At 40.3% G+C, this 21149-nt stretch overlaps 2 protein-coding genes, 1 long non-coding RNA gene and 2 other non-coding genes across 10 annotated transcripts in view; 2 read left to right on the top strand and 3 right to left on the bottom strand.

The window, feature by feature from the left end:
* LOC144576701 (uncharacterized) lies at nucleotides 1-1628 on the top strand. The gene is made up of 2 exons (XR_013519069.1): nucleotides 1-85; nucleotides 1448-1628. It is a non-coding gene; the product is annotated as an uncharacterized LOC144576701 (long non-coding RNA).
* Nucleotides 805-4159, bottom strand: EEF1B2 (eukaryotic translation elongation factor 1 beta 2). The gene is made up of 7 exons (XM_035305425.3): nucleotides 4100-4159; nucleotides 3725-3826; nucleotides 3106-3228; nucleotides 2347-2473; nucleotides 1613-1679; nucleotides 1115-1240; nucleotides 805-1002 (listed from the first exon to the last, which is right to left on the bottom strand). The coding sequence occupies exons 2-7, from the start codon at nucleotides 3802-3804 to the stop codon at nucleotides 848-850; spliced, it is 678 nt and encodes a 225-aa protein (XP_035161316.1). The 5' UTR covers nucleotides 3805-3826; nucleotides 4100-4159; the 3' UTR covers nucleotides 805-847.
* LOC118155124 (small nucleolar RNA SNORA41) lies at nucleotides 1367-1500 on the bottom strand. Its single transcript, XR_004745347.1, has one exon. It is a non-coding gene; the product is annotated as a small nucleolar RNA SNORA41 (small nucleolar RNA).
* LOC118155118 (small nucleolar RNA SNORD51) lies at nucleotides 1766-1844 on the bottom strand. The gene has a single exon (XR_004745341.1). It is a non-coding gene; the product is annotated as a small nucleolar RNA SNORD51 (small nucleolar RNA).
* A 178-nt stretch (nucleotides 4160-4337) lies between the features above and the next one.
* Nucleotides 4338-21149, top strand: part of NDUFS1 (NADH:ubiquinone oxidoreductase core subunit S1) — a 39735-nt gene continuing 22923 nt past the window's right edge. For 2 of the 6 annotated variants that reach the window (XR_013519068.1, XM_002749679.7), the window contains exons 1-9: nucleotides 4338-4442; nucleotides 8850-8914; nucleotides 10056-10147; nucleotides 12335-12442; nucleotides 13183-13259; nucleotides 17682-17763; nucleotides 17855-17985; nucleotides 18428-18613; nucleotides 20269-20403. Coding sequence is in view for 4 of the 6 variants with exons in the window: in XM_002749679.7 (XP_002749725.2) it covers nucleotides 8854-8914; nucleotides 10056-10147; nucleotides 12335-12442; nucleotides 13183-13259; nucleotides 17682-17763; nucleotides 17855-17985; nucleotides 18428-18613; nucleotides 20269-20403 (872 nt within the window). In the remaining 2 variants the exon portion in view is untranslated. Of the gene's footprint in view, nucleotides 4443-8849; nucleotides 8915-10049; nucleotides 10148-12334; nucleotides 12443-13182; nucleotides 13399-17681; nucleotides 17764-17854; nucleotides 17986-18427; nucleotides 18614-20268; nucleotides 20404-21149 lie in introns of all 6 variants that reach the window. The other 4 variants (XR_013519067.1, XM_008999284.5, XM_078328279.1 and 1 more) reach the window with 3 other exon arrangements.

The following is a 21149-nucleotide window of genomic DNA, read 5'->3' as shown; positions in this document are numbered from 1 at the left end:
TTCCAGCCAACGACTGATCCCAATGCGAAGATGCTGGGTTACAATAAATCACGTCATCAGGCATTGCTAAGGACATCACAAGCGGGTAAAGTTGCACTACAATTTTTTTTTTTTTTTTTCGAGACAGGGCCTTGCTCTGGCACCTAGGCCAGAGTAGCGGCACAACCTCACCTCGCTGCAGCTTCAACCACCTGGGCTCAAGCAATCCTCCCACCTCAAGCTCCCAAATAGCTGGGAATATAGGGTTGGGTGCACCACCATGCTCAGCTAAGTGTTCTATTTTTTGTAGGGTCAGGGTCTCTCCATATTGCTCAGGCTGGTATCGACCCACCCACTTCAGCCTCCCAAAGTGCTGGGATTACAGGCATAAACCCCCACGCCCAGCCTGCACTACCATTTTTATTTTTTTATTTTATTTATTTATTTTTTGAGACGGAGTTTCGCTGTTGTTACCCAGACTGGAGTGCAATGGCACAATCTCGGCTCACCGCAACCTCCGCCTTCTGGGTTCAAGCAATTCTCCTGCCTCAGCCTCCCGAGTAGCTGGGACTACAGGCGCATGCCACCATGCCCAGCTAATTTTTGTATTTTTAGCAGAGACGGGGTTTTACCTTCTTGACCAAGATGGTCTCGATCTTTTGACCTCGTGATCCACTGCACCTGGCCTGCACTACCATTTTTTAACAACAATGCTGAACCAAATTTTTATTATTTAGGAATCCCATATTCATTTAATTCCTTCCCTCAAAATGAAAGGAATATACACACCACCCCTCTATATAACATACTCAAAAGCCATAGGTAATCTTTCAAGCTTTTATTTAAATGCCATGATCCAGGATGGATTTTAGATCTTGTTGAAAGCAGCAACATCCATGGACTGGACATAGTCCTCAAAAGCAGTGATCTGCTCCTCCAGCATATCTGTTCCAACTTTATCATCTTCAACTACACATTGTATTTGAAGTTTCTTAATTCCATATCCCACCGGAACTAGTTTAGCTAAAAAGAGCATTAAGAAAAATCTTAGTTAGAAAAGTCCTGTAGAGAAAGAACTGAAGCTGTATGAAAATTCCAGATGTCAGTTAAAAAAAAAAGCAATGCCTAAACTCACATGAGCCCCAGACTAAGCCGTCTGCTTGAATGCTTCTGACACACTCTTCTAATTTTGCCATATCTGTCTCATCATCCCAAGGTTTCACATCCAGTAAGATGGAAGACTTGGCAACAAGTGCAGGTTCTAAAAAACAAACAGCATTATTCAAATAATGAATTACATTTTTTTCACCCTACTCTAAGACACAAACAAATCATCTCAATTTGTTTTGAGAGCGACTATCTCCTTAGTCGAAACAACGGATACATCTTGTGTCTGTCACACATATGCCCACTTTCTGTTTTGCTAAGAAAGAGGTGTTTAATTGTGTTAACAGTTTCTTTCCCACAGAGGAATGCCACAACTGCTACCGTAAGAACAGCTGCAGACCAGTAGCTGTGGAAGAACACCTACAGGAGGTTTTCAACATTAACCTATTCAAGGAATGTGAAGGAAATTACTTCAAGGACGACTCTGAAAAACATTACTTACATTATTATGAAATAAATGACCTACTTTTGGCTTTCTTTGATTCATATTGTGCAAGACGTTCTTCCCTTAGCCTCTTCGCTTCTTCACTTTCCTGTAAAAAAGAAAAAAATTAATCCATTTTTTCAGAAAGCCACTTGTTCCTCTGCTTAAAACTAGTGGGGTCATCACAAAAAAGACTGGCCTTATCAGAAAAAAGCAAATACATCACGAACTCAGCCGAAAGATGGTGATTTGATTTTATTCATCATGCAACCAGTCAGAATTGAGAAAGGCATATAAATCAAAACCAGGATTCAAATCCAGGCAATCTGGTTTATCCACACTGATAAATTGCCGATCAGTGTGTGTGTGTGTGTGTGTGTGTGTGTGTGTGTTTGAGACAGAGTCTCACCAGGCAATTTGGTTTATCCACACTGATAAATTGCCGATCTGTGTGTGTGTGTGTGTGTGTGTGTGTGTGTGTGTGTGTTTGAGAGAGTCTCACTCTGTTACCCAGGCTGGAGCACCATCATAGCTCCTTGCAACCTCCACCTTCTGGGTTCAAGTAATTCTCTGCCTCAGATGGAATTACAGGTGCCTGCCACCACACCTGGCTAATTTTTTTTGTATTTTTAGTAGAGATGGGGTTTCACCAACTTGGCCAGGCTGTTCTTAACTTCTGACCTCATGACCCACCCACCTCAGCCTCCCAAATTGCTGGGATTACAGGCGTGAGCTACTGCGCCCAGCCGATGTATTCTTTATAGAAGATGCCATACCTCCTCATCATCAGATCCGAAGAGATCAATGTCATCATCATCTTTACTATCTGTAGCTCCACTTCCTGTAGTGTCTTCCACATCCACAGGACCATACTTGCCCAAAGCTTTCTTCACTCCTGGCAGGCTTGAAAAACATTTAAATTCAACCACTACTGAGCTAGTATAACAACCTTTTCCAGACAATACAAAATAACTTGTTTCAATCACTATTTATCACTAGATCCCTTTTGCAATAACTTACCCTTTCACATACTCCCAGGTAAACACTGTCATATGTTCGACTGGTCACTCGACAAACATTAGTCCCATGTGAGACAGGATTTTCAATACTCACTACGATTTACTCTTTCAGTATACACATTTCTGTTTGAAATTTCATTAAGTATGCTCAGTTCCATTCTTAGTGAAATGCAGTCCACTTCCCCAAACTTCCACCCTTGTTGGCAGTTTCAGAAGAATGGCCAAGGACTGAATGAATGAGCCACCCTCTCACCCCAGAGGTGGGCCCCCCAGGTCAGGGTCGAGGCACATTGGCAGGGCAGTGTGGGGAAAAGCTGAATTGCTGTTGTCCATGTTCTACCTGTTCTGTGAAAAAATGGAGGACTTCAGTCTCTTGGCCTTCTAAGGTTACTGAAAAATTTAGCTCATAATATCCCAACAAAGCTAAAGTAGCCTGGGTCCAGTTTTGTCATGTGAACATCCTGATTAACTTCGAGAGCAGCCTTATTGCTCAGCTAGACACAAAGATGATTTTACCTGGCCTTTTCCTTTTCATAGGACTTGATGTGATTATACCAACGTAGGGCATGACACAAGTCGGCAGGCGGTGGGCCGGACACTGCTTCAAATACTGCCACATCTGCTTGTGATGGCACATACCTGCCAATGACACAGAAACGTTCATACACACCTTTGAAAGACAAACGCCAGCGAAAATAATGCTGTATGCATCACATTAATTAGTGGGCACTAGCCCCGGCAGGGGTGCTTTAATGATTTTTTTTTTTCTTATCAGCTCCTTAAAATCAAACCATCCTTGGGTCGCCACGTTATCCTGAGAAATGTCTTCCCACTTAGTAGACCTCAACGATTGCAATCTCTAGCATTGCTCTATCTACAGTCCAATATTTTACTAACTGGGCAGCGACACGGCGACACCTGGCTGAATTAAGTGTAAATAAAGTACATTTCAACCTTTTACTGCTAGTGAACCGCTCCCCGGAGCCCGGGCTCGCACCACACGCGGGCCTTGGGAGATGGCAAGGAGAGGCGCTAACCCTTCATCCTCCCTCCCTCCCGGGGCAACCGACGCTGCCCCACGTGGCCCCGGGTCCGACCAGCCTCCTCACCATCCCGTCTCGGCCCGTCCGCTCACCCCTCGATGTAGCTCTTGTCCGCCAGGTAGTCGTTGAGCACCTGGAGGCCGGCGGGGCTTTTCAGGTCTCCGAAACCCATGACGTCTGCTGTATCAAGAGAGCTGGGGAGCAGCAGAGAGACAGAGCATACGCTTACAGCACCCCGCGCTCAAAGAGAAAAAAGGGCCTAGAGAGGCCGGAAAATTCCTTATATAGAGACGGAGGCGTTTCCCTCCACCGATCCCGACCAAAGGTTAAAGGTCAAAGTACGTTGGCATTCTCACTTCTCCACGTACGAATTGGGGGCCCTAAATTAAGTGGCCCACAAATTGTCCCTGGACCCTTCGTTGCGTTTGGAAATAAATTAATAAAATTGGCATGTTTTAAATTCGAACCTCCACAGCTCCGGAAGATAACGAGAACCACCCCTTGAAACGCCGGAGATGACCAAAGACGCTCGGCCACGGGGCTACAGGCCACTTCCGGCGGAACTGCGGGTCCAAGTTGTCCTTCCCGCCTCCCTGCTGGGCCGACCTCCGCTCCGCCCTCGGGTCGGCTGACGGAAATTGCCGACAGACTTGTCGAATGCGAGGATTCTAGTCCCTCCGGGCTTTCCGTTCTCCAGGCCCGGGTGACAGAGTTAGCTGAGGCCGCCATATTAAGTGAGCGACCCGGTCTCCGAAGGGTCGTTGTGGTCCGGACAGTTTAGCAAACAGCCTTCGCGGCTCCGGGGAGAAGGTGAGGTCTTGTATGGATGGGAAGGGTGAGGTGCGTCTCGGCCAGGGGTTTATTTCTTGACGGGACTGTTTCCTTTGGCCCACGCGACTTATTCTTCTCTTGTCCTTGACTGGGGCGCCGCCTCCCGCTCCGCAGCCTCAGAAGCCCCTGAGAACCGGCATGTGGGGGCTTTTAGCCACGGAGTCTGGTCTGATGAAGCAGAAAGGAAGAGGAGGATCAGGGGACACTTGGGAACGCTGGCCCGAATGCACGCTTGCAGGCGACCTTTCCTCTGCAGTGAAAATTCAGGACATTGCCCTCTCAGAGGAGGAGGACGTTTTGTTCCCCAGGAGAGAACTAGTGTCCGATGACTTAGGCGTTAAGACCGAGCCTGTCCCCCCAGATTTCCACACAGCTGGTACAGTGCCTGATTGTTTAGTCGCTGTTGCGTTTTCGTTCACGCCTCTGTTTGTTGATTTTGTTTTGTCCATTGACCACGTTGGACAGCATTTTATTCCTTTCACTGGCGGGGAAATTGAGAAAAAGGACTTTTGAAAAGTTAGCCCAGGATTGCATTGCGAATAACAAAACGTTGTTTACACGTTCTTGGGATCTAATGCTTATACTGTAAGATCTTGAATCAGGCACAACGCTTCACACACGAATTGACAGTATAGAAGTGTAACGGTAACTTTTGATAAGTAAACAGTTATTTTTGTTTTGCGGAATACTCTTGTTTTCACCGAGTTAAGGCTGCCAGAGCACCTGCACTTTTTAAATCCGGGGAAGTGCTCTGTGCAAGTTACGGCCAGAAATTAGAGATTCAGTTCACTTAACAGTTATTGAACATTTACGAGCCAAGAATACGTTCGTAAAGAAGAATAAAATAGGTGATATGACTGGGGAATCGTCAGGAAGTGTTAGATAGGCTGGACAGTGAAAATCTCCTTGAGAGAAAGTTTTTAAGCCAAGATGTGAAGGATGAGGAGTGGCCCGAAAGATGAGAGGGAAAAGCATTTCAGTCTGAGGTTACAGCGGTGGCAAGAGGGGAGGGGCTGTGTGGGAACAGTGTGGAAGTTTGGTGACCTGTTAAGAAGCTATTGAAATACTCCAGGCAAGGAATGATGGTGGATTGGGATAGGGTATACCTTGGATGGATGCAGGATCCATGTTGGAGAACGTGGAATAGTATGGCCCCTATACGGAAAGTTATCCAGTCCAGTATTAGAAATGATTGGTCATTAGCATTTTTCCATCTACAGAGACAAATATTTCTGTTACTACTTGGTATGTTGGTGTTCAATGCACATATGGAAGTGTTGCAAATCTGTGTTTCTTACGTTGGTCTATGCTTTGATGTTAGTGTCAACAGCCTAGTTCTAGTTGATGTCCTATCTAAAGTGAGTACTATTGTTATATCGTATTTTAAATAGTATTAAAGTTTTAAAATTGAATGAAATACTCATTGTTGATTTCAAATCTGTCAATGCTCTAATGCAGCAAGTTTTGGTTTACAATATACATATGCCATCAGTTTTTAATAGGACAGATGCTACTCATTTCTAGAACTTGGTGATACCGTGTTAGGTCTTCAGGAAGGGAAATATGCAAACTCTGTCCTCAAGGAGCTTACAGTCTGATAGGTACTAAAATTGATTACTAACCTACAGTTTAGTAAGTGGAATGATAAAAATAAATATGCAGTGTGTACTGGTACTAAAGAAAAGGCACAAAGAGCCCTTTAAAACTGATTGTCGGTGGGCTGTGGTGGTTCACACCTGTAATCCCAGCACTTTGGGAGGCCAAGGTGGGTGGATCGCCTGAGGTCAAAAGTTCAAGACCAGCCTGGCCGACTTGGCCAACCTTGTCTCAACTAAAAATACAAAAATTAGCCAGGCATGGTGGCAGGTGCCTGTAATCCCAGCTGCTTGGAAGGCACAGGTTGCAGTGAGCTGATATCATGCCATTGCACTCCAATCTGGGTGACAGAGCGAGACTCTTGTCTCAAAGAAAAAAAAAAGCCACACAGAAACTTATTGTCAGTGGCCACCAGTACTGCCTAAGTTGAATTCAGCTTTAACTGGCATTTATTGAGCTCCTACTAATAGCTCATAGTCTAGGAAGTACTGTTTTCCTCCTGCCTTGTAAGTAAAGAACCAGTAACTGATTTACCAAAAATTACTCGCTAGCAGGAAACAGAGTTGATGTTTGCAAATTCAGTATCACATATTCTTAATTAACGAAATGTTGAATTAATGACATTTCCTGTTGTACATCATCTGTGATAAGTGTGCAGAATTTTGTGCTTAAAACCAATGTATATGCACTGTTATCCAATAATACTGTTGCAAGTATTGAAACTTTACTGTCGAAATTTTTTTTTAATACATTCTAATCATATAATTTGCTGCTTCCTTTTTTGCTTGTTTGTTTTTTGTTGTTTGAGACAGGATCTTATTCTGTCTCCCAGGCTGGAATGCAGTGGCATGATTAAAGCTCATTGTAACCTTGAACACCTGGGCTCAAGCCATCCTCCCAGGTCAGCCTCCTGAGGAGCTGGGACTAAAGGTTCATGCCACCACACCCATCTCTTTTTTTTGCAGAGATGGAATCCTGCTGTGTTGCCCAGGCTGATCTCAAACTCCTCGAGGTGGCATCCCAAAGTGTTGAGACTACAGGCATGATGCCACCTCATCTGGCCAATTTGCATTTTTAATACCTTTAGAAGTTCCAAGTGATTTTGCTTAACCTATATGATCAAGCAAACAGGCAAAAAGGTCAGTGCTTACCCTATGTGATCAAGTAAAAAAAAAAAAAAACCAACAAGTTTAGAAGTTTTGGTAACTTGGATGGGCATGGTGGCTCATGCCTGTAATTCTAGCACTTTGGGAGGCTGAGGCGGGTGGGTCACATGAGGTCCGGAGTTTGAGACCAGCCTGGCCACCATGGTGAAACCCCATCTCTACTAAAAATACAAAAATGTTCTGGGCAAAGTGAATCACACCTGTAATCCCAGCACTTTGGGAGGCTGAGGCAGGCTGATCACCTGAGGTCAGGAGTCCAAGACCAGCCTGGCCAACGTGGAGAAACCCCGTCCTACTAAAAATACAAAAATTTGCCGGGGTGGTGGTAGGAGCCTGTAAATCCCAGCTACTTGGGAGGCTGAGACAGGAGAATCACTTGAACCTGGAAGGCAGAGGTTGCAGTGAGTTGAGATCACACCACTGCACTCCTGGGTGACAGCGAGACTCCCTCTCAAAAATAAATACATAAATAAATAATAAAAATGCAAAAATTAGCCTGGTGTGGTTGTGCACACCTGTGGTCCCAGCTACTCAGGAGGCTGAGGCAGAAAAATGCTTGAACCTAGGAGGCAGACATTGCAGTGAGCTGAGACTGCACCACTGCACTCCAGCCTGGGCAACAGAGTAAAACTCCGTCTCAAAAAAAAGAAAAAGTTTCGGTAACTTTTCTTTCTGTTTGTGTTGTTTGTCTTTGAGTCATGGTGTTTATGTAATCCACCCCCATTTATTTCAGTAATTCAGTAAGCCTTTTGGCGCAGTGTCTCAACTTCAGCACTATTGATACTTTGGATAATTCTTTATTGTGGAGGACTATCCTGTACATTGTAGGATGTTTAGCCGGCACCCTGCCCTCTATCCACTAGATGCTGGTAACTTCCCCCTGTTTGTGACAGCAGTGTCTTCAGACGTTGCTAAATACTCCCTGGGGAGCAAAATTGTCCCCAGTTGAGAACTGTTGTTTAGGAGCTTACTCTGTGCCATCCTGTTGGATAGGTACTGAAGATAGAAAAATCAAAGAGTTAATGCAATGAGGGCAGAATGGGCTTATAAACACATAATTGGAAATCTGTAAGACAAGTGTATCAGAAAATAGCACTCAAGACACCTCAAAGGCTTGGGCTGGCAAGCTATCTCAGAAAATGTCAGGAGCCTTTAGTAGACAGCTATGCTTGGAACATGAAATAATAGAATGGGTATTGGTAGGAAATGAAAGCAGAAAAGTAGACCTTATTTTACATAACCATTAGTGATAAGCTCACTGTTAGTCTTGTAGTTTATTTTACTGTGTGGTAGTGTTTTAAGTTTGATCCTTTCTAAATAATTTTTTTAAATGACAAAACTCCTCTCTGCATAGAATTAGGAAAGTGCAAATGTATACAATAGCTGTTGCTGCTTAGCTCTTTGACGTTGTACAAGTCTATGTCTCTGAGACTAAGAATTCTCATCTACAGACTTTAAGGGAAAAAATCAGAACCTATGAATGTTCAGCGACATAATGTATGTGAAATACTTTAAAGCCATAAACATTACCAGCGACATAATGTATGTGAAATACTTTAAAGCCATAAACATTACCAAACAGTTTTTTCCATTACAATAATATAATTCTTTGTTTTATTTTTAGCAATATGTTAAGGACACCTCTAAGAAAGGCCTTAGTAGGCCTTTCTAAGTCTCCTAAAGGATGTGGTGAGTATTTTTTTTTAATTTGCATTCATGGTTATTATACCTTATTTTTGTAAATTTATAAGTCTATGGAATATATATATATATATATATATATATATATATTTTAGTCCCAGATGGCTATAAAAAGTCTACAGAATATTTTATCAAAGACCCTAAACCCATAATTTTAAAAAATAAAAATAGAAACAGACCAGGCGCAGTTACTCATGCCTGTAATCCCAGAACTTTGGAAGGCCGAGGCACGTGGATCGCCAGGAATTCAAAACAAGCCTAGCCAACATGGTGAAACCCCATCTCTACTAAAAATACAAAAATCAGCTGGGCATGGTGGCGCACGCCTGTAATCCCAGCTACTCGGGATGCTGAAGCACAAGTCGCTTGAACTTGGGAGGTGGAGGTTGCACAGAGCCAGGATCACACCACTGCACTCCAGCCTGGGCAACAAAGGGAGACTCCATCTCACATACACACAAAAGAAACAAATGATCTAAGTTGAATAATTTTCAAAATACAATTTTACTTTAAACAGTTTATTGGAATTGTGGAATGGAAAGTATTAGGAACTACACACATCAATGCCAAAGTGGAAAAATCATATTCTGTTTTCGAAAAGTGATCTTCCCATGAATATTTTCAGTGGTATTAACAGTTTCAGTTTAAAGTTCAGCGCCGTGGCCCATGCCTGTAATCCCAACACTTTTGGAGGCCTAGGTGGGAGAATTACTTTAACCTGAGAGGTCAGGAGTTTGAAACCAGCCTGGCCAATATGGAAGAAACCCTGTCTCTACTAAAAATACAAAAATTAGTGAGCATGGTGGCATGTGCCTATAATCCCACCTATTCAGGAAGCTGAGGCAGGAGAATCACTTTAACCTGAGAGGTGAAGGTTGCAGTGAGCCAATACTGTGCCACTATACTTCAGCCTGAGTAACAGAGCAAGACTCCTTCTCAAAAGAAAAATTTTAGTTTAAACTACCACCGAAAATAGATAACCATAAGTTTGAATCTAGAGAAATACAGAGGAATAATACAGAATGAAAAATTTTGGGTTTATACTTAGAGTTAATTCATCCATTACCATCTGCTATAATAAATTAAACTCTGTTAATCTGTTTTTTACTTCAATATCTTTGAGGGTCAGCTCGAACAACTGCCACAGCAGCAAGCAACTTGATTGAAGTATTCGTTGATGGTCAGTCTGTCATGGTGGAACCAGGAACAACCGTCCTCCAAGTAGGCATACATTCTAATTCTTTATTTTGTGTGTGTGCTGATTTTTAAAAAAAATACTAATTTATTTCCTTTATACTGTTTAAAGTATTAGTAAATCTTTAAAAGAACTATATGTAGCAAAATTATACTAATATTATTTCATTTTAAATCTTGGCACTTGAAAGTGAGCTATTATTTATTTGTTGGTGGCATTTTTAGTGAACTGTGGTAGTTTCTTTGTTTCACTTCTGCATTCCAAATGAATACCCATTAAGAAATTGAAGTAACTTAAATTAGTTACTATGGGTAAGTTTGTGAAAAAATAACCGTCATTTATTGTGGGTCTGCTTGATGCTTTTCACTTTCATACAACCTTTCTGTGATTAGTAGAATAGGAATATGTCCTACTACAAAGCAGGCAAATGGAGGGTAGCATGTACTTAAATTCATACTCTATATATTTGATTTCTTCATATTCCTCCAGAAATAATAAATTGGTCATAGAGAGGTGATGCTTCATACCATTTTTAAGTTGTCACAGATCTAAATGTTCTTTGTTCATTTTAGGAGTCATTTCTAGACTATCTGCCAGTCACAGACGTGTAAGCAGAAAATATGATATAAATGTGTGTTTAAGGTACAATGAAAAGTTGTGGCAGGGATAGGAGGTAGTAAAAAGATGTCGGGTGCCTCAGATGATCCTTGAGAAAGTGTTAAAGGATGAACAGGTGTATTCATATGTGAATAAGAAGGACATGCTTGCATTTCCTATGGAAAAATCAGTTAAGGCAGATAACTTGTCATGTTTTGAAAGCTTCAAATAGTTTAATATTGATGAAACATAAGGTATAAGTAGAAGATGAGATTACAGGAAATCAAGTTATTGAGGACAGGAAGGTCCAGTCATGAAATACGATGTCTGCTACACGGAAGAGCTTATATTTTGATCCATCAGGAGTTTTGTTGCCTATTTAAGCAGGGTGACAGTGACTATAGAGGATGATGGTTTGGAGAATAGCAAGACTGGAATAAGGGACAAGGAAAAAGCATTTTGTATTGAAACAGGATACAAAAAGGCCTAAAACAGATAGTGGCGATGGGAATGAAAACAAGAGGATAGATTCAAGGGAGAATGAAATGTAGACAGGCCTTCAGGAATGATGAAGAGCAGAGGAATTTCTCCTCCGTTGTGCAGAATTTCCCAATATGCTTCAATAGTGGGGAAAAAACACAAAAGAAGTTTCAGTAGAGACATAGAGACAGATAGTCCTTTAGAATTCAAAGAGAACAGAGGAATTTTTGTGGTTTTCTGCATTTGTGAGGTTATTTTGAAGTATGTAGAAAGGAGAGATCATTTGAATTTAAGCTGTCTGTGGAACATACACATACAAATGCTTGTAAATCTGAAGCTTGGAGAAGTGGAGGACTAACACAGCTGCAGATGAAAGTTTGGACATAATCATCATAAGGAATGTCAGCTAGTGTGAAGACTGGGACACTGTCTTGTTTACTGCTATACCTGCATCCTGCACAAAGGAAACACTCAACACATTTTTGCTAACTAAATAATTTAAACACTGGAAATTGATGAGATTGCTTTAGAATGAAGTCTGGGGATGGAGGAAGTGACTCTAGAGGAAGTTTGAATATTAAAAGGACTAAAAGGAGGAAGAAATTGTGATGGAGGGTAGCTGACAATTGGTAGAGCAGGGGTAATCCCCCTTACTGGGCAAACAGGAATTGGGAAAAACTTCAGCCACAGTGGGAGATGAGTTCTGAGTGGGATATAGGAGCCAAAGACAGAAATAAATCATAGCCAGCTAGATGATGTGTAGTGAAATCTCTAATCCAAAGGAAGAGAGCAAGACAAAGAAGTCCAGGTATGAAACCATTGGGACAGAGGTTGAAGGAACGTTATGAACAACAGTTCAAAATGGATATGGGAAGTCAGGTCGTCAGCACAGTTGAAGGATACTTTATCCAGTTTCTTCCACATAAGGTGAAGTCATCCCAAGCATCCTAAGATCCTCTGAGGCAGCTTCAGAGGAGAGAGGGGTTAAAATCAAGGGCAAAGAAACGAACTGGAATGAGAATGAATGAAGCTATGTAGATAGTAATAAGATGGCTGTATATGTGTGTTTCAGCAATAACAGCAGTGAAGTCAGGTTATTCTAATGCTTTTTTTTTTTTTTTTACTTTGTCTTCTAGGCTTGTGAGAAGGTTGGCATGCAGATTCCTCGATTCTGTTATCATGAAAGGTTGTCTGTTGCTGGAAACTGCAGGATGTGCCTTGTTGAAATTGAGAAAGCTCCTAAGGTACTTGAAACCTAAAATTCTATACCATGCTCTAGAAGGTAGAAAACTTTAACTCTTGCAGCAAACTTCATTTAGAATCAATATTGTAGTGGAAAACCTAGAGAAAAGTAAAGCCCTCTTTACTTTTATCTATAAATTTAATTCTCTTGTGCAATTGATTCTCTTCATTTCAAAACTAGAAACAGAAGTGCTTTATAAACATATATGCCATATAATTGTAACAGATCTAGAAATTAAAGGTGATTTACAGTCATCTTTACTGATTTACAGTCACCAGAGGAAATACTGTCAGTATTTCCAAATGGTTGTGTGATTTATAACTAGGATGTAGAGTTGCCAAGTAGAACATTAGAATTGCTGATGCCTTGCCAGTTTTAATAGAGAGAAGGGTTTCAGGGAAGTGGTTTACTTTTAGTAGTTTCATTTTGGTGTATGCAATTTTTAACTCAGTAGTGCCTGCTAATCAAAGCATAGTTCTTTGGGTTCTGTTTCAGAGCAGAATAAAAAATTGCATTCACTATTAGAATAAACTTAAGAACCAGGATGTCTTATCTCTGAAATAAATGTGAAGTACCAGATCATCATACTGTGAATATGAAAATTTAGTTTTAAAAAATACTCCGTTCTTTGCCTGTTATCTAATGTATAATTTAATGTTTTTATATAATTTAACATTTTTATATATTGGGTTGCTACAAATAAATACAAATACACATTTTTTTTTTTAATTGAAATCCCAGGTTGTAGCTGCTTGTGCCATGCCAGTAATGAAGGGTTGGAATATCCTGACAAACTCAGAAAAGTCCAAGAAAGCCAGGTACCTTAGTGTTACTCAATGTTGTAGACTTTCATAAAGCAGAAAATTGTCGTTTTGTTTTTTAGACCTTCCCATAAATTAAGAATTTAATATCAAACTCTGAAGAAGCTGGTGTGCTTGGCATCTGGGAGCAATAGAAGTGAGTTCTACATAGTAGAAGAAGTCAAGTCAGGAGTTTATGGTATTGAGCCTTAGGACCAACGTTAAAAATTCTTGCTTAGTAACTTGCTCAACTTGTGATAAAGGGTGAATCTGGACTTACTAAGCTATCATTTCATTGATGTATTTGTACTGGGACTGATTTTTTTGTTTTAAGTTAATGTGAATATTTTCTGAGAACCATTCAGCAACTTTTGATCATTCAGTATTGTTCAAAGTTACAATTTTCTGGGTAGAAACGGTGGCTCATGCCTACAATCCCAGCACTTTGGGAGGCCAAGGCAGGTGGATCATGAGGTCAGGAGTTCAAGACCAGCCTGGCCAAGACAGTGAAACCCCATCTCTATTAAAAACTACAAAAAGAATTAGCCGGGCCTGGAGGCACCTGTATTCCCAGCTAGCTACTTGGGTGGTTGAGACAGGAGAATCACTTGAACCCAGGGGGCAGAGGTTGCAGTGAGCTGACATCCTGCCACTGAACTACAGCCAGGGTGACAGAGTGAGACTCCATCTCAAAAAAAAAAAAAAAAAAGTTATAATTTTCTTTATATTTTTGAAATATGGCTCACTATGTGGTCCAGGCTACTCTTGAACTCCTGGCCTCAAGTGACATCCTAACTTGACCTCCCTCCTGTAGTGCTGGGATTACAGATGTGAGCCACCAAACATGACCAAAAATAATAATTTTCTAGGCCCTCTAATGGTACTTTATTCTAGACTCCTCTAAGTATTTTCCAGATTGTGTGTTTAATACTACCAGAATGACAATTAGGAGGCTGAGGTGGGAGGATCACTTGAGCCCAGGAGCCCGAGGTCAGCCTGGGGAACATAGCAAAATCCGGCATGTTAAAAAAAAAACAAAACTGTTCACAGCCGAATTCTACCAGACATACAAAGAGGAGCTGCTACCATTCCTTCTGAAACTATTTCAAATAATCCAAAAAGAGGGAATCCTTCCCAAATCATTTTGAGACCAACATCATCCTGATACCAAAACCCGGCAAAGACTCAACAAGAAAACTTCAGGCCAATATCCATGATGAACATAGATGCAAAAATCTTCAATAAAATACTGGCAAACCGATTGCAACAGCACATCAAAAAACTTACCATCATGATCAAGTAGGATTCATCCCGGGGATGCAAGGCTGGTTCAACATACACAAGTCTGTAAATGTAATTCACCACATAAACAGAACCAAAGACAAAAACCACATGATTATCTCAATTGATGCAGAGAAGGCATTTGACAAAATTCAACAGCCCTTTATGCTAAAAACCCTCAGTAAACTAGGTATTGACGGAACATATCTCAAAATAATAAAAGCTATTTACGACAAGCCAACAGCCAATATCATACTAAATGGGCAAAAACTGGAAGCATTCCCTGTGAAATCTGGCACTAGGCAAGGATGCCCTCTCTCACCACTCCTATTCAATATAGTATTGGAAGTTCTAGCCAGAACAATCAGGCAAGAAAAAGAAATAAAGGGTATTCAAATAGGAAAGGAGGAAGTCAAATTGTCTCTATTTGCAGACGACATGATTGTATATTTAGAAGACCCCATCGTCTCAGCCCAAAATCTCCTGAAACTGATAAGCAACTTCAGCAAAGTCTCAGGATACAAAATCAATGTGCAAAAATCACAAGCATTCCTATACACCAATAACAGACTTAAGGAGAGCCAAATCAAGAACGAACTGCCATTCACAGTTGCTACAAAGAGAATAAAATACCTAGGAATACAACTAACAAGGAACGTAAAGGACCTCTTCAAGGAGAACTACAAACCACTGCTCAACGAAATAAGAGAGGTCACAAACAGATGGAGAAACATTCCATGTTCATGGTTAGGAAGAATCAATATCGTGAAAAGTTCCAGACTGCCCAAAGTAATTTACAGATTCAACACTGTCCCCATCAAGCTACCTTCTTCACAGAACTGGAAAAAACCACCTTAAACTTCATATGGAACCAAAAGAGAGCCCGTATAGCCAAGTCAATTCTAAGCAAAAAGAACACAGCGAGAGGCATCACACTACTGGACTTCAAACTATACTACAAGGCTACAGTAATCAAAACAGCATGGTACTGATCCCAAAACAGAGATATAGACCAATGGAACAGAACAGAGGCCTCGGAGGCAACACAACCTAACTACAACCATCTGATCTTTGACAGACCTGACAAAAGCAAGCAATGGGGAAAGGATTTCCTGTTTAATAAATGGTGTTGGGGAAAACTGGCTAGCCATGTGCAGAAAGCAGAAACTGGACCCCTTCCTGACACCTTACACTAAAATTAACTCCAGATGGTTTAAAGACTTAAACATAAGACCTAACACCATAAAAACCCTAGAAGAAAATCTAGGCAAAACCATTCAGGACGTAGGCGTAGGCAAGGATTTCATGACCAAAACACCAAAAGCATTGGCAACAAAAGCCAAAATAGACAAATGGGACCTAATCAAACTCCACAGCTTCTGCACGGTAAAAGAAACAGTCATTAGAGTGAATCGGCCACCAACAGAATGGGAAAAATTTTTGCAGTTTACCCATCTGACAAAGGGCTGATATCCAGAACTTACAAAGAACTAAAACAGATTTACAAGAAAAAAACGAGCCCATTCAAAAGTGGGCAAAGGATATGAACAGACACTTTACAAAAGAAGACATACCTGAGGCGAACAAACATGAAAAAATGCTCATAATCACTCGTCATTAGAGAAATGCAAATCAAAACTACATTGAGATACCATCTCACACCAGTTAGAATGGCGAACATTAAAAAATCTGGAGAGAACAGATGCTGGAGAAGATATGGAGAAATAGGAACACTTTTACACTGTTGGTGGGAGTGTAAATTAGTTCAACCACTGTGAAGACAGTGTGGCAATTCCTCAAGGACATAGAAATAGAAATTCCATTTGACCCAGCAATCCCATTACTGGGTATATATCCAAAGGATTATAAATTGTTCTACTATAAGGACACATGCACACAAATGTTCATTGCAGCACAGTTTACAATAGCGAAGACCTGGAACCAACCCAAATGCCCATCGATGATAGACTGGACAAGGAAAATGTGGCACATATACACCCTGGAATATTATGCAGCCATCAAAAATGATGAGTTTATATCCTTTGTAGGGACATGGATGAACCTGGGAACCGTCATTCTCGGCAAACAGACACAAGAGCAGAAAATCAAACACTGCATGTTCTCACTTATAGGCAGGTGTTGAACAGTGAGAACACATGGACACAGGAGCACTACACACTGGGGTCTGTTTCGGGGAATTAGGGGAGGGACAGTGGAGGGTGGGGAGTTGGGGAGAGAGAGCATGGGGAGAAATGCCAGATATAGGTGAAGGGGAGGAAGGCAGCAAATCACACTGCCACATGTGTACCTATGCAACAATCTTGCATGTTCTTCACATGTATCCCAAAATCTAAAATGCAGTTAAAAAAAAAAATAGCAGAATAATAGTTAATTGGCATTTCTGTTACTAAATGTACAATTACTCTTAAGTGTATAAAAAAATGTACACCTGGCTGGGCACGGCGGATCATGAGGTCAAGAGATCAAGACCATCCTGGCCAACATGGTGAAACCCTGTCTCTACTAAAATACAAAAAAATTAGCCAGGCGTGGTGGCACACACCTGTAGTTCCAATTACTCAGGAGGCTGAGGCAGGGGAATCCCTTGAACCTGGGGTGGTGGAAGGTGCTGTGAGCCGAGATCACGCCACTGCACTACAGCCTAGGCAACAGAGCAAGACTGTCTCAACAAATATATATATGTATATGTATTTATACATATATGTATACATATCTATGAAAGTTGTTTAAATGGCCTATAGATGAGCCTGGCACAGTGGCTCAAAATGCCTGTAATCCTAGCACTTTGGGAGGCCAAGGCTAGGAAGGATCACTTGAGGTCAGAAGTTCAACACCAGCTTGACCAATATGATGAAATCCTGCCTCTACTAAAAATACAAAAATTAGCTAGGTGTAGTGGTGAGCTCCTGTAATCTTAAATACTTGAGAGGCTGAGAATTGCTTGAACCCGAGAGGCAGAGACAGGAGGCATCAGTGAGCCAAGATCATGCCGCTGCACTCTGGCCTGAACAACAGAGTGAGATACCATCTCAAAAAAATAAATAAATAATAAAGCTTATAGGTCATTTTGAGTGCTAGCTGTTTATGTCAGTATGTGTGTATTTGAGAGTCATTTTATATGTTACAATCTTCATACAGAGAAGGTGTGATGGAGTTCTTACTAGCAAATCACCCACTGGACTGTCCTATTTGTGACCAGGGAGGTGAATGTGATCTGCAGGTATGTAGTAGAATTCTGTCAATCTTTTTGGTTGTCTCAGATTTTAGTCTTATTAGCAGCATTAGATTGACTCTTTCATAATCTACTTAAGGACCAGTCCATGATGTTTGGAAATGATAGAAGCCGATTTTTAGAGGGGAAACGTGCTGTGGAAGACAAAAACATTGGGCCATTGGTAAAGACCATCATGACAAGATGTATACAGTGTACTCGCTGCATCAGGTAAATTTTTTTCCTAGTTTCTTATATTATAGAATATCATTGTATACTTACTTAATAGTCACAGTTTGATGAATAATAACTTTGGACTGAATGGCTATTTTTGTCGGGTGGGAGAAGAGGGATGCTGTTTTTTATATACCAATAAAATAAGTTCACTTTCAATTAGTACCAACTTCAGGTGGATTTAAAAATTAAAATCTACAAGCATTCGCTTTTACTCTTAACTTGCTGAGTTGTACACATATGATTTGTACAAGTTTCTGCATATGTGTTATACTTCAATAAAATGCATACATTTAATTATTTTTTATTAGGACTGTGCTCACCATTGAAAATACACTCATTTATTTTTAGTGTTTTGAAAATCATCATCTCTTTATCACGAATATGGAAATAATTTTGCTGGACTTGACCATTTGATGGCACATTTTTTATCTTGTAGGTTTGCAAGTGAGATTGCAGGAGTTGATGATTTGGGAACAACAGGCAGAGGAAATGATATGCAAGTTGGTACATACATTGAAAAGATGTTCATGTCTGAACTGTCTGGAAATATCATTGATATCTGCCCTGTAGGTGCCCTCACCTCTAAGCCCTATGCCTTTACTGCCCGGCCGTGGGAAACAAGGTATCTTTGTATTTTATGATAATTTATTTTTGTCCTTAATTCATTACTATTCAAAAAAAAATTAAGGTTCACTTTCTTCCTGAGTTTCAGGAAGAATGTGTTGTTTTGGTCTGTTGACTTTTTGTTTGTTTAAGTAAAACCCTTTAAATAGAAGTTAAGTAGTTAGGATGAACCTGTGCAAATTAATTGTAGTTTTCTTGGAAATTAATTATAAAGTACTCACCACAAAGTTATTTGTTTCACGTGTTCTTCCAAGGAGTTTAATAATGTTGATATTTTAAATTTATAGTCTCCCATGTTGTATATTAATTTTTCAACCATTAGGAATGTCATGTTACTTAGGCAGAATGTAACAAGGCAGAATCTCTGCTTGCTGATTCAGGGTTGTCATACATCCCCTTTAATTTTTAAACATGATTTTCTTTGGTTCTTTGAACATAATTTAATATTCTTGGTTTTATTTTTAAATGAGGCTTAGGAGTTCCCCTGTGTCTGCATAGTTTAGTAGTCAGGTATGATTATACTTCAAACACCTTGACCTAATAAGGGTTATGTTCTTTGCCCGTGGATCTGTATGTGGATAGAGGAGCATCTTCAAAAGTTGAGGCTATTTTCAAGTCTGCCCAACTGTTATATTACTCTGCACTGGGCCCTTTGGGTCTCAGTATTGTCCAGGAGTTTGTGAATAGGTTGAGCCCGTTGTGGTTTCACCCGTGCATATAGCAACCTTGGCTAGGAATGCTTGCTGCAATTACCACTACAACCTCAGGTTAGTAAAATCTTGACAATCCTCAGCTATGATGACCTCCAAGGATCACCTCCACAGAGAAGTTTGCCTGTTGCTCCAAATTAAGTGAGTTGTGTCCCTCAGTAGCAAAGAAGTTCTCATTTTCATAGCCTGCCCCACACTCAGCAAAATTCCATTTCGAGGAACCAAGAGGAGCATAGGAGCAGCACTGAGCCCAGTCACGAGTTTTTCAGTGCATAGAAACTTCCCACATTGTTGTGTGCCTTTAGTAGATTTCCAGACTGCTAAGATGGTGTGTTTTGTCATTTTTGTCCAGCTTTACTTTTGCTTTTCAGTGGGAAGGTTTGTTGAGCTCCTTAATTTCTCATAGACAGAAATCCTGCCCCTTTTGTTGATCATCCCAGATTTGGCTAATTGGAGCCCCTTCAATCTAGCTTCTATGGCAGATAATAGTTTTAAAGCCTTCATTATTGTGCCAGGAATTTATGTGTTCAAATATGGGTGTGCTGGGAGCAGTGTCTCACACCTATAATTGTAGCATTTTGGGAGGCCAAGATGGGAGGATTGCTTGAGGCCAGGAGTTCAAGACCAGCCTGGTCAACATAATGAGACCCTGTCTCTACAAAAAAAAAAAATTTTAATGACTTGAGAGGATTGTTGGAGCCCAGGAGTTTTAGGCTACAATGAACTATGATCATGCCACTCTAACCTGGGCAACAGAGTGAGACCCCATGGCAAAAAAAAAAACATTGGGAGTTCTTTTATTTAATTGCAAGTCCTCTGAACGTCATAGTTTTAAGGTAATTCAGAAAGGGAATTAACTGTAAAAATTTTTTTTGGTAAACCAGGTAACAGAAATTTATTTTGTTCTCAAAGCACCATAGTAAACCCCATATGTGTTTCTCAGAAAGACAGAATCCATTGATGTAATGGATGCAGTTGGGAGTAATATTGTGGTTAGCACAAGAACTGGAGAAGTGATGAGGATTTTGCCACGTATGCATGAGGACATCAACGAAGAATGGATCTCTGATAAAACCAGGTATATGCCATATTGTTTTTCTTAACTTTTGCAGTTTATTTAAAGGAAATTTTATAATAATTTTAAAGAGTTATCTTTTATATTTGCAAATGAGTTACTGAATATAGACTACTGGAATCTGAGCTGCTTATATAATGTGATAATACTGACTTTAATAGTCCTAGGTCAATCCTGGATATTTTATTTACTTTGAGAAAGATCTTTTTTCCTCCTACATGGAGAAATTGAAGTAGATTGATACATCCTCAGCATATTTCAGTTTGTTCTTTAGAGAAGAGAAGCTAGGCTGGGCACGGTGACTCACACTTGTAATCCCAGCACCCTGGGAGGCCAAGGCGGATTGATTGCTTGAAAGAAACTAAATGTAAGAATTTGCACGATGTAATTTTGATAAAATGTCTAGAGGTACTCAGGTTTTGTAAATAAAAATGATTTGCCTTTTTTAGCTATCAGATCTCTTTGTATTGTAATTTTAAGATTGTTCAGTTAGCTAAAAGTATAAGAAATCAAACTTTTTTGGTATAGATTTAAGGGAAGAAATCAAACTTTTAGATGGTATTTTAGTTTTAGGTGAAGTTCATAAAATCTATTTATCTTTAAAAGTATCTGGAATAATTACTTGTGTCTAGGTGGTTAGATATTTGACACTTTAACCAGCAATGTGTTTTAATAACATTTTTTGTTGATTTTAAACTTGAAACTTATAGTTGCTTCTTTAGCAAGATTCCACAATGGTGAAATTTCTG

The sequence above is a fragment of the Callithrix jacchus genome, chromosome 6 (assembly GCF_049354715.1).
Source record: "Callithrix jacchus isolate 240 chromosome 6, calJac240_pri, whole genome shotgun sequence".
Classification (NCBI taxonomy): domain Eukaryota; kingdom Metazoa; phylum Chordata; class Mammalia; order Primates; family Cebidae; genus Callithrix; species Callithrix jacchus.
Note: the sequence above shows the minus strand (reverse complement) of the source record. Positions and strands in the feature narration are given on the sequence as shown.

What these genes read in the sequence shown, in the direction of transcription:
- EEF1B2 (XM_035305425.3), bottom strand. Translation starts at nt 3,804, where the DNA reads ATGGGTTTCGGAGACCTGAAAAGCCCCGCCGGCCTCCAGGTGCTCAAC. An exon ending in TCGGATCTGATGATGAGGAG is followed by an intron (nt 1,680 to 2,346) that starts GTATGGCATCTT and finishes TCTTTTTTACAG; the next exon opens with GAAAGTGAAGAAGCGAAGAG. An exon ending in TGAATCAAAGAAAGCCAAAA is followed by an intron (nt 1,241 to 1,612) that starts GTAGGTCATTTA and finishes TTTGTTTTTTAG; the next exon opens with AACCTGCACTTGTTGCCAAG.